We start from the raw sequence: 15,233 nt of genomic DNA on the forward strand, positions 1-15,233 counted from the left end.
AGTGGTAACAAGGCATGATGGATCCATGTTCTCAATCTGTTTACGCCAAATTCTGACTCTACCATCTGAATGTCTCAACAGAAATCGAGACTCATCAGACCAGGCAACATTTTTCCAGTCTTCAACTGTCCAATTTTGGTGAGCTTGTGCAAATTGTAGCCTCTTTTTCCTATTTGTAGTGGAGATGAGTGGTACCCGGTGGGGTCTTCTGCTGTTGTAGCCCATCCACCTCAAGGTTGTACGTGTTGTGGCTTCACAAATGCTTTGCTGCATACCTCGGTTGTAACGACTGGTTATTTCAGTCAAAGTTGCTCTTCTATCAGCTTGAATCAGTCGGCCCATTCTCCTCTGACCTCTAGCATCAACAAGGCATTTTCGCCCACAGGACTGCCGCATACTTGATGTTTTTCCCTTTTCACACCATTCTTTGTAAACCCTAGAAATGGTTGTGCGTGAAAATCCCAGTAACTGAGCAGATTGTGAAATACTCAGACCAGCCCGTCTGGCACCAACAACCATGCCACGCTCAAAATTGCTTAAATCACCTTTCTTTCCCATTCAGACATTCAGTTTGGAGTTCAGGAGATTGTCTTGACCAGGACCACACCCCTAAATGCATTGAAGCAACTGCCATGTGATTGGTTGGTTAGATAATTGCATTAATGAGAAATTGAACAGGTGTTCCTAATAATCCTTTAGGTTAGTGTATATATATACAGCTCTGGAAAAAAATAAGAGACCACTTAACATTGATTTCTGAACTTGGAGTGGTCTCTTCCAAAGCCTTATAGTGCCTATAGAAAGTCTACACCCCCTTTAAAAAGTTAGTTTTGCCTTATAGTCTGCAATTAAAATGCATTACAAAATGCATTTTGTAATGCATTGTAATTGCAGACTATAAGGCAAAACTTATATATATTAGGGTTGGGAATCGATTAAAAAAATTGACTAATTAATTGCACAATTTGCTGTGATTAATCGCAATTAATCACATTTTTTCCCCAAGCTTGTAATCATCAATATTTAAACGTAGAATCACCTAATTAAATTAACTGTAAACAGACTCTCCTCAGAACTACAGAGTAGTCATTCCCATCAAATATATTGAATGCAGCAACATTATAAACAAAGTGTTTAAGTGCAAGTTGAATATTAAAACCATCAAGGTTATCAAAAAGACTAGATTAAGCCAATAGGTCAAAATAAATACTTTCTTTATATGCACCAACAATATCAAACACAACAAAATGTTAAAGTGCCAGTCTTTGCAGTGCCAGACATAAGTCTTTGCAATATGAATAACAAAAGGAGAATGATGATTTTTGTTTTTTTCACCCTAAGATTTTATCTACTCTTTTACATTAAGCCAGCAACTGAGACAGACCAGTCGGTTTACATTATCAGGGGACAAAGCAGCTCTCTTTTTCGGGACATTGTGTCATTAAAGTAATTAAAACAGAGGAAAAAAATGCTGTGTCAATTGCGTTATTTTTTCTTAATGTGTTAAACATTTCAAATTAATCGCAAAGATTAACACGTTAATTCCCCCAGCCCTAATATATATATATATATATATATATATATATATATATATGTGTGTGTGTGTGTGTGTGTGTGTGTGTGTATGTGTGTGACAGGCCCCTCTGAATGTTAAACTTGATTAAATAACACAATAGAAAACATTGCAAGCTTTATGAAAACAGATTAGGAAATAATTCATATTTAAAGTTTCTAGACTGCAAGACTTGTAAGTTTGCACCATGTTCATGGGGATATATAAAATGCACATGGATTCTACTGTCCATCTCTTTTAAATGTCAGTAAACGTAAATGTCAGTATAAGGTTCCTATATACAAAGAGTCTTGTTCCATAAACAAGCAATTATCAACTGACTATCAGACAATGAAGTAATGAACAACAAATAACTTTCTTATAATTTTTTATTAAACATTTAGTTATGAACAGTGCTGTAATGCTACTCATACAAAAACTTATTTCCACTGTCATTTTATTCCTAAAATGTCTTTGAGAAAATGCTAAAACGATTATTTCACATTTAATGACCTCTGTAAATGTGTAACATTGTGATTTGATTCACCTAGCATAGCGTATTAATGTATTGGAAGGGATATATAATATATACACACACTTATATACATGTACACTTGCAAATGAATTATAAGTTGTTTGTTTTCTTGTTGCTTACTTTACATCTAAAATCAAAAGAAGTAGGATTTCTTCCTAAGAACCTATGTTTTTTTTATGGTTTATCACATTTCTCATACCAAAAGGCAGTTAAAGTAATGGTAGTGAAATTAGACATTTAATAGAAGTTTAATAGAAAATTAAACTTAAAACATAATTATCAGTAGAATATTGAACACACTTTTATGATCAGTTTTGTAGCATTCCTTCAATGTGGTACTTAAAGCACTTTTTGTTTTCCTCATTAGCAAACACTTTTTATTTTTCTTAATAAATATGCATACAAATATTTTTCACTTAGCACATTGGAAAAAAAGGACAACTTGGTTGTTAGAAAAATAAATACGTAACAAAACAAAAACATATGAGATGATACAGGACATTGGGAACAGGCAGTGCATTTTTTTTAAAGAGAATAAATATATTTTATAAAAAAAAAAATCCTTTGTTTTTTAACTTAAATAAATAAATTAAAAGCCTTACACTGTATATAAATAGTATTTATACATTACATTAGAAAACAAGACCATAAAAACAAACAAAAAAATACACAAATGCAGTCCTTTTCTATAATGTACAGATAGAACCACATTTTGGAAAAAAGCACCCAAAGGATGCATGTATTTTTTCCTTTTTTTCTCAGTTTGAACTCTTTAACAGTCCACAAACTGTTGACAAGATGGGTAACAAGAATCAGAGTCCACAAAAAATATATATTTTTTAATTATTATGTCCTTTTTTGGCGGTTCCTCAGCCTTCAAAAGCATATCTGTCTTGTATGAACATCTGTCTTATGATGTCCTGTCTGCTGTGTCTTGGCCTTCACTGAGCCCAATTCTCCTGCCTTTCTGTGCTCCAGTTCCCTCTGCATGTCCCACTGAACTTCCTCTGAATTATTCCTCCTTCTTTGGGCCTCTACTTCCATCTCATTCTACTTCTTGTCTTTTTTCAATCTTGTTGAGGTAGAGCTTCAAATAGACCTTCCTGAAAAACACAGCCACAGTTACAGACATATTACCAGACAAAACAGGCCTTTTCCTAACCACGGGCATTGAGGGTTACATTTACCCCAATGATTTTGCCTTAAATACATATACATGCTTCAATTCAAGTCATTATCTCACAGTATTATTGTATCTTAGAATATAAAGCACTGTTTTACTGTAAAATCATCCATGGTATTTGTCTTTCGTGAGAGAAATCAAATGTTATTTGAAGACACTTTAGATCCTTTATCACTGTTTTTTGATCTTTGTATCTAATCTTTGTGTGCGAGCACTATACTAAAGACAAAATAAACAATGGTTCTCATCATTGGTCCTGGAGTATCAGTTCGTTTAATTCAAACAGATCATTCAAATCAAATGGCTTAAATCAAGCCTATAAATGATTGTAGTCTGTTAAAGAGATGGACATTCTACAGCTAAGGAGTGCTCAGTTAAAAAGAAAAACAGAAGAGACAGTGGGACTCCAGGACTGGGATTGGGAAGCACACTTTTCGATTGTGAAACATCCTTCAGAAATCAGAAATGACCACTTTCTTCAACTGGAAAGGCAACACATTATATTTGCACAGTGTACACATTATAATCACACATGGTACTTACCATTGTCACTTGAAATTTAGTGGTTTGTGGCAATCCCCAGTTTCACCTTCTCTTCATTTTCCACATTGTATGCCCCACTTTTGTGATACCTGCAGACATGAGTAGAGAGTGTTAAAACCCTTCACCTGGAAACTGAAGAAGACAACATCCATGTCTGACTTAGTGTAGGGTAACAATCTATTAACTACTCAGTTCATATTAGAAACAATCCAAATGCTATAAACATTTTTCTTATTGATACAAAAATGCACTACATTACATATAATAGCATATCATGGTTATAATGGCCTATATATGTACTACTATCAGTTGGAGATATTGTGCCTATACAATATAAAGAGTAGTCACAAAGTGGCAGATCTGAGGTATATCATGGCTCACATTCAATCATAATTACATCCCACCCTCCAATCAGAAAACACGAACTATGTGCTCAATCTCAATACTGACTGCACGGAAGGTACCTAATGGAAACCCACCATTGAGTACAGAGGCTGTTATTGGTGGACTGGCTAAACTTTAGATTAAAAGTGGGCTTTTAATATGTATTTTTAGATGTTTAAGTATTAATAGTAAGTCTCATTTGTTAAGTATCGGCACTTACCTGAGTGCCAGCAGTATTCCAATGATGAGCAGACACACAGAAGACAGTATGACAGCCACTACAGCCAGGGCTGTTGTCCTGTCATAGCGTTCCCCCTCCTTCACCACAGGCAAGCTGAATAAGTGACACCGCTCTCCTGTGTAGCCAGTCTGACATCTGTGAACAAACGCGCACAAAGACAAAGCCATGTAAGTACTCTCAGAGTATAAAACACTAGCAGTCAAACAAGTTAAAAACATCACATCTGTTTACCACTCAGGCATTTAAAAGCAATTATCTGAAAGAAAAAAACAAAGCCAGTATTACCACAAATAAAAGAAGAACAGTGAAAAGGGGACTAATGAAAATATTACTGAAGTCATCTGCACTGTCAAAATGCAGATTATGAATATGAAAGTGAATTGTGTTTTACAGGGATTCTATAACCCTGATTATGTGATTCTAAGACTTTTTAATAAGACAGTCCCTGACTATCCATGAAAACTTTTAAGGCAAAATGTACATATATTATAGCCTTTTTGTATCCATCAATGCTACTTTCTACATTAACTTAAAAGCCAACAAGATTTAACAATTCAAAGTGAAATGTTTTAAACCCTCAGCTTTTTTCCCCATCTCCAGTGGGCACTTTAATTAAACAGGTAGTTGTAGGTTGCCACTACCTAGCTTTAGAGTTCGGCTTATTTATTACATTAATTACAAATTAAATGTTTCAAAATGTGTCAGGAATTGAAGGGATATAGTATTAAAATACAGGCAGAGAACCACATCCTATATAAAGAATAATTTGTTAGAATACAGGAATACAGGAATCTCAACACTTGTCTCAGGGGTTATTAATCTTAGTAAAGAGTAAAGACAGTGTGCATAAACAGTCAAACCAAAAACAGGGAATATCAGAATATCTCCAAAACTTTTTACAAGTACATCCCTACTAGCGAGGGCCTGGATCATTTGAAGAGAAATGTAAAAGACAAATGCAATGAGTCTGTCTTCAATAATCACAATCACATTTAGTGGGCAGTGGGGTTTAGGTGAACTGGCTCAGTGTGGAAATTACGGGTCAGGTTTCAGGTTCTATGAAACAGAGTGGTTTTCAGTCTCAGTACAACTGGCTCCTAAATGCACATGGCCCTGGGTTATTTCCAGATCATGTGGTGGGAACGAGGTGGGTGATGGAGGTAAGGGGTTCGGTTTGTGTTTAATTCCCCTTTAAACACTACTGAGCAAGTTTATACTCACATGCAGGAGGGCATTCTCAGGTCCTTGATGTACTGGCAGACACCATGGATACACAAGTCCTTGAATTTCTTCAAGCAGGGGTTCCTCTTTCTTCCCTGGCCTTTTCTTTTGCCCTTTCCTTTCCTCTTTTTGCCATGCTCTTGAATCAAAGTCACAGGGGGTGACTCTTTCGGTTTGGTGGAAAACGCAACTGGAGGGAGAAACAAATTAACAATGAACTCCATCCATCTTTTTAATGACCCCTATAAGCATTTACCATGGACAGGGATTGCAAAGTCTTGGTATAAACCCTTTATGCAGTGCATCTGATCTGTGTTTTCAACCTGTGCTTATAACCTGTAACAATGTATACTGCATTGTCTATGAAAAATAGATAATAAATAAAATATTTTTTTTCTAAAAAGAAAAAAGTCATTCTCAGATTTAATGAGTGAATGAAACACTGATTTTTATTTTGTCTGAATCTCAAAAACAGAAGTTGACCACGTTTATTGACAGCAGGCCTTTCTGTCCCCTGCGCCCCTAGTTTGCCCTTACTATTACATTTCATGATCGTCCCCAGGGCCAAGAGAAGACATTTACCTATATATTTAAGTCTACATTCCAGTCAGCCACACTTTGCTGGAGAACAATCTTTGTGTGATTGAATGCCAAATGTTATAAATGAATGATTGAATAAGTAATTCTCTTTGCTCCTACAAATGAATGATAGCTGCTGCTTTTCTTATCAACCCAGTATAAATCGCGGCTACCTGAGACATCCTAATCTCTATTTGAGAACTTAACGTTCTGAAACGCACAATGTACAACGCATTCTGGAATGCAGTGTCAACAAATGAATAGCATTTCAGTAACTTCGGCCTGCCTAAGACACATATTTGCCCTTTTTCCATCTACCAGTAAAATTGTATGAAAAAACTTTCAACATTTAAACAAAGTTAATTTGACAATGTTTAAACGGCTTATTTTGGAAGACATCATTAAGGGTAAAAAAATATGAAAATAATGCATAGGAATAAATGCGAAAATAACCAATGTATCAGAAGCAAATTATGACAATGAAATACCCTTCACATTATGTGAATTCAATTAAAATGCCCTGCATATCGCTGCAGAATATTATTGAGGATATATATATATATATATATATATATATATATATATATATATATATATATATATATATATATATATATATATATATATATCTTACCTCTTGGAAATATAATTTCGTCGTCTCCTGACGAGTATTCATCATAGTCAGTATCATCATACTCGTCAGGGTAATATTCGTCTTGGTTATTGTTGTCCCGCAGAGAGTCAGTGAGCTCGAATCCTTCAGTTTGTACAGGTTTCTCGCTTTCATACATTTCAATGGCTGCCCCATTTACCAAGCTGGACAGAACTGGAAAATACAAATTCAGAATTAGAATGCAAGCAGAACTCCATGTTAGCTGAAAAACAGTGTATCTATCTGACGCTTTAAAGTGTAAGAGAAATGTAACCCAATAAGGGAACCTAAAAAAGCAGACGACAATGACAATGACAAAGCTACCACTACTGCTGCTACTATAATCATCATACTTACAGCATTATAATTACAATTGGCTTCACTTAGGATTGTCACTGATCGGCGGCCATTGATGAGAGAATTACTCTTTTTTTTTTTTTTAAGAAAAAGTCAGTCGAAATCACAGAATCGGCCTCTGATAGTCACTTTAGTCTACTAAACGCTTTATGAAAGTGTATTTAGTCATTAAGTCATATCTCACCCCCGCGAGTGTTTAGTTTACAGTACTTGTATTAAATCGGGAGAGTTTCTGAACAGCTCACGTTTTCGTCATATTAATAAGAGAAAACGTTTAACCATAGAAAACGTTTATTTCAGCTATCCCCACCAAAACCATTTTTTTCGGCAACTTGTAAATTCATTTGAAATCGCTTATATGCTCGGTTTCAGAGTGGACAACGTCTTTAACTTACCATGTACAAAGAACAGTGCCGCTACAAAAGCCTTCATAATTTCAATTTAAAAACAAAACAAAATATTAATCCAAAACGTGTGTTGTTGTTGTTGTTGTTCACAAGCAGCTCAGTCAAATTGATAAGTTTACGTTAAAATAGTCTTCTCACACGCAGCAATGCAAAGCAAACTTCCCGATAACTTGACAAGAGAATGACTGTCGGTCTGTGTTCCTGTCACAGTATTTATACTGCTGATGTTAGTCACTCCCAGTGGGCTATACACACTATATATATATATATATATATATATATATATATATATATATATATATATATAGTGTGTGTGTGTATGTGTGTGTGTGTGTGTGTGTGTGTATCTTTTTGCATAAAAGTTCCATACCATATTTAATGAGGAAATTAGATATTAATAATTAATATTATTAATGGGTTCAACAAGGTCAGATAGTTTCCATCATTCATAAAAATGAATACATGCATTTCTGTACATTTGTGTAAAAGTGGATGAAGAGATTAGGGTAGAGAGTAATGCCACAAATTAGGAATTATTTTTCATGAGGTTGCCATCATAAGCTTCTTGAATATTTAGGTTTTACCCCAGACCTAGATTGTGTTTACTATTCTGGTTAACTCTAGTTAAGGGAAGTAATATTAAGACTGTACAATGTACTAGTTAGACCTCATCTGGAATACTGTGTACAGTTCTGGGCTCCACACTTCAAGAAGGATAGCGCTGCTCTAGAGGCAGTTCAGAGGAGAGCAACCAGACTTATTCCAGGTCTGAAGGGAATGTCCTACTGAGAGACTGAGGGACCTGAACTTTTTAACCTGGAGCAGAGGAGACTACTTGGGGACTTGATTCAAGTCTTCAAATTTATGAAAGGCATTGACCACATCAAACTAGAGGAGCTTTTCCAGATCAGCAGGAACAAACAAACCCAGGGACACAAATGGAAATTGAGCTAAAGGCATTCAAGACAGAAAACAGGAGACACTTCTTCACACAGCTAGAGTTGTTACAATCTGGAACAAACTCCCCAGCGACATAGTTGAAGCCGACAATTTGGGAACATTCAAAAATAGACTTGGATTATTTAGTTATTAATGGACACCAAACGAGCAAGATTTGTCTAATGGCCTCCTCTCATTTGTAAACTTTCTTATATTTCCTATGTTTTTATGTTTCTGATGTTTCCTTTGGTCATTCGTATTTGAAAAAATGAAGTTTTTGAAGTGCAATAAAACACTATTATTATTTAAATGTAACATAATATGTTTTATGAAACACTATGATATCACAAGTTATACTGTGAAGAAACATAGCAACCACAGCAAATGAGACGGAAGACAGTACACTTGGATGAATGTGTTCTTGAAAAACATTGCTTTTTCATGTTTGTCTATACATAGCATCCCCAATGATAAACCCATGTTGTGCATAGTCAAAGGTAGAAATAGACAACAGCAAGTCCTGTCCAGTACAATTTCCTGTACAATTTCAAAAATAGGCTTCTTAGTGCCATCTTGTGGCAAAATGACAATATTGTTCTTTTTCCATATTGTCTATGGGGAACTCACGAAAGCTCCAAGAGAAGCCTGATTAATTATAGAATCTGCAATTATTGAGTATATATGGGAATTAAAAGAAAGCATAATTATTTTACTAATTGGCACTAACTATCACTTATATATCTATATCATACATCTATTTAGGCATAGACTTATGTAAACCAAATTCTGTTCAATGGAATCTGTATTTATGCTGGGTAAATGAAAGATATTAACCTTTTCCAACCTACACTATAAGATACATTTGTTTGAAACTCAGAAATTAAAATTCCTATTTAAAAAACACTGAAAACTACATAACATTCTATTACACTGATTACAGTTCATGCACCATATAAACACAAATGATTATAAAGTAAAACCATTGAGATGGAAAAGTAAACAAAGAAAAATACAAGATATTTGTTTAATTTAAAGAAATGTGGTGACAGAGTTCAGGTTCCTGTACCTACTTACCACTTCTCCCCATGCCTCAAGAAGAGCCATGTCAGAACATGGATTAAGTAAGGGTTCACGGGAAGACATTACCAGGTCATTTATAAAATAAAGAAGGCATGTGCTCTGCAGTTTAAAAAAACTACTTCCAAAAATAACCTGTGTAAAATCAGTATCTTGGAAGGACTCAGCTTTCTGGGTTACACAAAAGGTCCCCTGTGATCACATTTAAACATGAAACAAAGAACCAGCAATATGTCACTTTAGGTCAGCATCATATTCAGATTCTTACAACACTTAAAATAAAGAGACAAACATATTCAAATTCTCAGCTGACTTTATGTTTTGTGGATTGGTTTTGTTATTTGAAGTGACCTGGTCAGAATATGTATAGAATCCCAGATCATTAATCCCAGATCATTTCCCATCTTTTCTGCCTTTGCCATAACTTAAAATGATGTTGTTTTCTATTTAATTGTTATAATGAATCTAAGGAAGCTTACTTGTTCCAGAGCAATATGAAATCGTTGTCCTGACTTTTATGCTCCCTTTTTGCATCCTTTGTGGTTTTTCAGTGGACAGTTGTCATTCCAAGACACCCAAAAGACAAACTTAAATAACATTTTGATACTTACCAAACAATTCAGGAATTTAACATTTAGTAAAATGTCAAACTCAGAGTGTATTAAATCATACTGACGTAAACAGAAAACTATTTATTCTTGCCATTATGAGATTACTCTAAAAAAAAAAGCCCACACAAGTAGCTTAAGCAAACAAGTTTTGTTTATTTTCTTCTTTAAGATTTATTTGCAAACTGCATACAGCAAATATATTTATGTTAAGATGATTTGCTGCATGATCAGTTTAGCATATAATCCCAGCTCCAGTAATCTTAGCATCGATGAGATGATGATGAATAATGAAAATGTTATATAAAAGTGCAATTTGTACATGAGATCTGAGCCACACAGGGCAATCAACAACTGGATTACAGGTACAATCTAAAAAGATGTGTATTGAGTAATAGCTGGAAGGCTTTTTACGCAGTAAAACAATTCTATAGCAATCTTCTGAAATTTTAGCCATTGTGTTTAAAGCTAAATTTAATACCAATACATTCTGCAGGCAAAACGTGGGTTTTTGCCTTTATGGATGTGTACAGGGCAAAACCTGATATTAATGACAAGGAACACCTGAAAATGTTGATTTGATTGGTAAATATGATTGATTAGGCAGTACAACATTTTATATTAGATGTTCATGTATCCATACAGAAATCACTGCTCTAGAGTCAGTTCAGAGGAGAGCAACCAGACTTATTCCAGGTCTGAAGGGAATGTCCTACTGAGAGACTGAGGGACCTGAACCTTTTCACCCTGGAACAGAGGAGACTATGTGGGGACTTGATTCAAGTCTTCAAAATCATGAAATGCATCGACCACATCAAACCAGAGGAGCTTTTCCAGATCAGCAGGGACAAACAGACCCGGGGACACAAATGGAAATTGAGCTTAAAGACATTCAAGACGGAAAACAAGAGACACTTCTTCACACAGAGACTTGTCACAATCTGGAACAAACTCCCCAGTGATGTGGTAGAAGCTGAAAATTTGGGAACATTTAAAAATAGACTGGATAGGATCGTTGGATCACTTAGTTATTAATGGACACCAAACCAGCACGATTGGGCGAATGGCCTCCTCTCGTTTGTAAACTTTCTTATGTTCTTATGTTCTCATACTTAATGATAATTTATAATATTGAGGTATTTTACTTGTATACAATTATGGCGATGTACCACTAACATAAGATGATAGTAAATACGTTTTAATTGCAAAATAATCGAGGTACAATTTAATCAATATTTGTTTTAGTTAACGAGACTAGTACTACCAAGGATGTTTGCTACTACCACTGTTAACTGATCATAGAGTGTGATTTGCGATCGATAGTTCATGTCTGCTCGCTACAATCATAGCGCGTTTGCTCTGGCCTGCTGTCACATGTCTTGTTTTGAAAATGGCTGATGAAGCCAAGGATGTCAATGGTGGAGGGGAACAGGATAAAGAGGACTTCGAAGTTTTGGAAGGTCTGTCGGACAATGCAAACCGCAGCGAAAAGGAAGAACGGAAAGACAAGTCTTCACCTGACAGCGGCTGGTCAGCTCCGATTCTGTCTCTGGCTAGAAAGGCATCGGAGAGCCTGACGAGTACTGTGAGCTACGGTACCGCTTTGAGGAGTGCAACGTCTGCTTCTGTTGGGTTTTCAGCAAAGCAGCAGCCGCTTGTTAGTTATGAAAACCAAATACCAAAACCAGGTATTAGGACATATTTGTTGATTCCGTCATGTGTGCATTTGTTTATTACAGTTATTTGCATTTACCTTTTCCCAAAGTTTTGAGTGCTGTTGCTAGCCCAGTTACAGACTACAAAGCGGAAAGGTTTCTTACTATTATTATTACGTGTACAACAGTGTTCTCTTTCCTGTGGAATACTGTGTTCTGAGATTAGTCTTGGCTACAGAATAGTATTTGTCGAATTTCCTTGAGTAAATATCTGCTGTAGGACAGCAGGTTAGTATGGTTAATGATTCGCAGTTGAAGTGAAGTTAAAACCTTCCACTACCTCAGTGGTTCTCAATCCTGGCCTACCCTGCTGGTTTTTGTTTCAACTGAGCTCTCAATTACTTAACTGAACCCTTAATTGAAGTCATTTGAATCTTTAAATTGTGTAACTGATAAAAGGTTGGTTCCTTAATAAGATACTTTCCTAATAAAATTTTATATTGAACTTTTAACCTCTACTGTTAAAAATAATGAAAAGGCTCTGATTTAGTAAATTAAGTTAAATTTAAGGGTTCAATTAAGTAATTGAGAGCTCAGTTGGAAAGAAAAGCAGCAGGGTAGGAGATCCTCCAGGACCAGGATTAAGAAGCACTGCACTACTTTATCCATGGTCTGTGGACAGAGCATTCCCTGATTTTAATGACTAGGAACACCTGACATACTTCCACAGTTCACTTCCCCTTTTTCATTCTGTGTTTATTTTATATAAATGTGTATGTTTCCATTTTATTCTTGACTGGCACGCTTGACAAGTCAGTTTCAGAAACTCATGTGATTTGAGAAGGGGAAATGGGTATGAACCACACACAACCAATATGAAAACAATCAAACAACCAATTTCTGTATAAACACTTAAAAAAAAAAAAAAGAAAACTATTTCCTTCCTAGTGATGAGATGACCAAGAAAATATACACATGCATACACACATACACACACACCTACACACACATGCCACAAACCTAGAACATGACCTACAGGTTAGATTGAAATCATATATATGTACCATAATAAGCCTGTTTCTGACTTTGTAATCAGAGCTGTAACTGGCAAAACATGACAAATATTATGTGATATCCTGTTCATGTTCTCTGCATTTACAATTGAGTCATGCAGGACCAAATTAAATCTAGATCAACAGTACCGAAGACTTGACTGGAGCTAATGAAAACTACTTGTTTTTTTGCTTTGTGACCTGATGCCCCTGTGAATTAGCCTATTTTAAGTGCAGAACAGAAGTCTTTATTTTACATGAAAATTAATTTGTTCATCTTTTGTTGCTGCCACACATAAAAGAAGCCAATCTGGTGACTCAAGCTCAAATGGGCATCTCATGTTCCCGGCCCTCCCAAATAGCTTTGGATAACTGAATCGGATTCCCCTGCACTACACAATCAGAAATCAATGTATAATAACCATTATAAGCAAAATACATAAATAAAATGGCACATACAATAATATTAGATGTAAATAACATAACATTTCCTTGTCATGTTTATAAAAAGACTACTTAGGTTCCCCAGTGTTTGGCTCAGATAGAGCCTTATAATGTAGATAGTGCTGCGTCCAGTCTGGGCTATGTTACCAACCACAACTGGTATTCTTGCAATTCTCTGCAGAGTAGTGTGCAATTACTGCCACTGCTTGGCAGTGAGTGCACCTTTTGGAGGAACAGTGTGTTTGCTTGTATCTTAGCAGCCTGCATTCCTCTTACCTAAAGCATAGGGGGTGACTGCATTGAGCAGAGCTTCTTAACAATTGGTGATTCTGAATAGGCAGAGCAGGAAAGAAGAAATAATTGACATAATAAAAGGGTTACAAAAAAAAGACATTATTAAACTTTATTAGACATTAGGCTACTCTTGTCGTTCTTGTGGCAGTGGCTTGTAATTAGATTTTGTATTGTACCTCTGATTCTTGCTGTTGCCTGGCTCTGTGATGTGTTGTCATAGCGGTGATTTATGGTTTGTCTGCAGGGAGGGACCACATGACAGTGGAGCGTTCCAACCTGCTTAACATGATGAAGCTGAGTGTGAAAGTGCTCATCCAATCCTCTATGAGCCTGGGCCGCTCACTGGACTCTGACTTCCCTCCCCTGCAGCAGTTTTTTGTGGTACTGGAGCACTGCCTCAAACATGGCCTGAAAGGTGAGAGGTCCTTCTTCCTGAACGTCTTGATGCAGCTGGGGCAGGGCCAAGCCCAGCTGTTCTGAGTGATTTCCCTTAAAGGGAGACATGCGCACTAACCCAAAAGTATGGTTTTATGTCTTTACATATTACTATATTGTGTAAGTGAGATTAGTTCCAGATCAATTCTAGCATATAAGCAACTTTTAAACCTTTAAAATTTAAAACTTTCCAAATATTGGCGGATGTCAAAACCTAGTGTGGATGCTCTTTCATTATTTCAGAATGTGTTGTGTCATAACTGCCTTGATACAGGAAAAACTGTACAATCACTGGATTGGTCTGACAGCTGTGTTCTTTCATGGGCCAGTTCCAAAGTTGCATCACGACAGGTGCTCCCCGTCAGTAGACCATAGGGTCCCATAGGCATGCCCTAATTATTTATGACATGTGACGTCAATTTATTAAATATGCCTACGTCATATCCAGAAGGAAATGAACACCTGTTTCAACCTCAACCCCCCCCCCCCCTCCCCCTCTGTTTAGGTCTGTAGTTCTTTGTTCTTGCTGGTTAACTGGAGAGCGTGAATGGGGCAGAGCAGCCTGTAGTGGTGGGTGGCTTCTGGGCCCCCCACTCTCTTGATCAGTGACTCTGCAGACAATATGTCTCTTTTGGTGTTTTATTAAATTTTTTACATGTAATGGTTAGGGAAATGGGGCTCACAGGTCCGGGTCCGGGGCTCGAGTCCCGGCTCGGGGGGGCCTGTCTGTGTGGAGTTTGCATGTTCTCCCCATGTCTGTGTGGGTTTTCTCTGGGCTCTCCGGTTTCCTCCCACCGTCCACAAACATGCGGGCTAAGGGTTAAAGTTAGTGTTGCTCCTTTTTTTTGTTTTCTTGTTAAGATACTTAACTTAAGATACTATATACATGTGTATGTATGTATACACAATATTTCTGGGGCTATCTAAGAAAGACTGAAAATGATGAGGAAAGCAGTCTCCCGACAGCCCTGGCCATTAACCCAATTCTTACACACTCTAAAACACAAAGGAGCAGGGTGTCTGTGTGGTAGAGAGCTCAAGAGCTAATGAACATACATCTGCATGGCAGCCATTC

General features: G+C 36.5%; 2 protein-coding genes across 2 annotated transcripts in view; one reads left to right on the plus strand and one right to left on the minus strand.

The window, feature by feature from the left end:
• Positions 1–1,923: 1,923 nt before the first annotated feature.
• Positions 1,924–7,846, minus strand: LOC136762840 (proheparin-binding EGF-like growth factor). Its single transcript, XM_066716401.1, has 6 exons — positions 7,643–7,846; positions 6,873–7,064; positions 5,660–5,849; positions 4,418–4,573; positions 3,814–3,902; positions 1,924–3,190 (listed from the first exon to the last, which is right to left on the minus strand). Exons 1-5 carry the CDS (start codon positions 7,677–7,679, stop codon positions 3,830–3,832), a joined length of 648 nt encoding a protein of 215 aa, XP_066572498.1. The 5' UTR covers positions 7,680–7,846; the 3' UTR covers positions 1,924–3,190; positions 3,814–3,829.
• Positions 7,847–11,644: 3,798 nt separating this feature from the next.
• Positions 11,645–15,233, plus strand: part of rufy1 (RUN and FYVE domain containing 1) — a 38,726-nt gene continuing 35,137 nt past the window's right edge. Inside the window, exons 1-2 of the mRNA XM_066716389.1 lie at positions 11,645–11,966; positions 13,968–14,138. Of these exons, the coding sequence (XP_066572486.1) occupies positions 11,669–11,966; positions 13,968–14,138 (469 nt within the window). The 5' untranslated portion in view covers positions 11,645–11,668. The remainder of the gene's footprint in view (positions 11,967–13,967; positions 14,139–15,233) is intronic.

This window comes from Amia ocellicauda, chromosome 11 (assembly GCF_036373705.1).
Source record: "Amia ocellicauda isolate fAmiCal2 chromosome 11, fAmiCal2.hap1, whole genome shotgun sequence".
Taxonomy (NCBI): domain Eukaryota; kingdom Metazoa; phylum Chordata; class Actinopteri; order Amiiformes; family Amiidae; genus Amia; species Amia ocellicauda.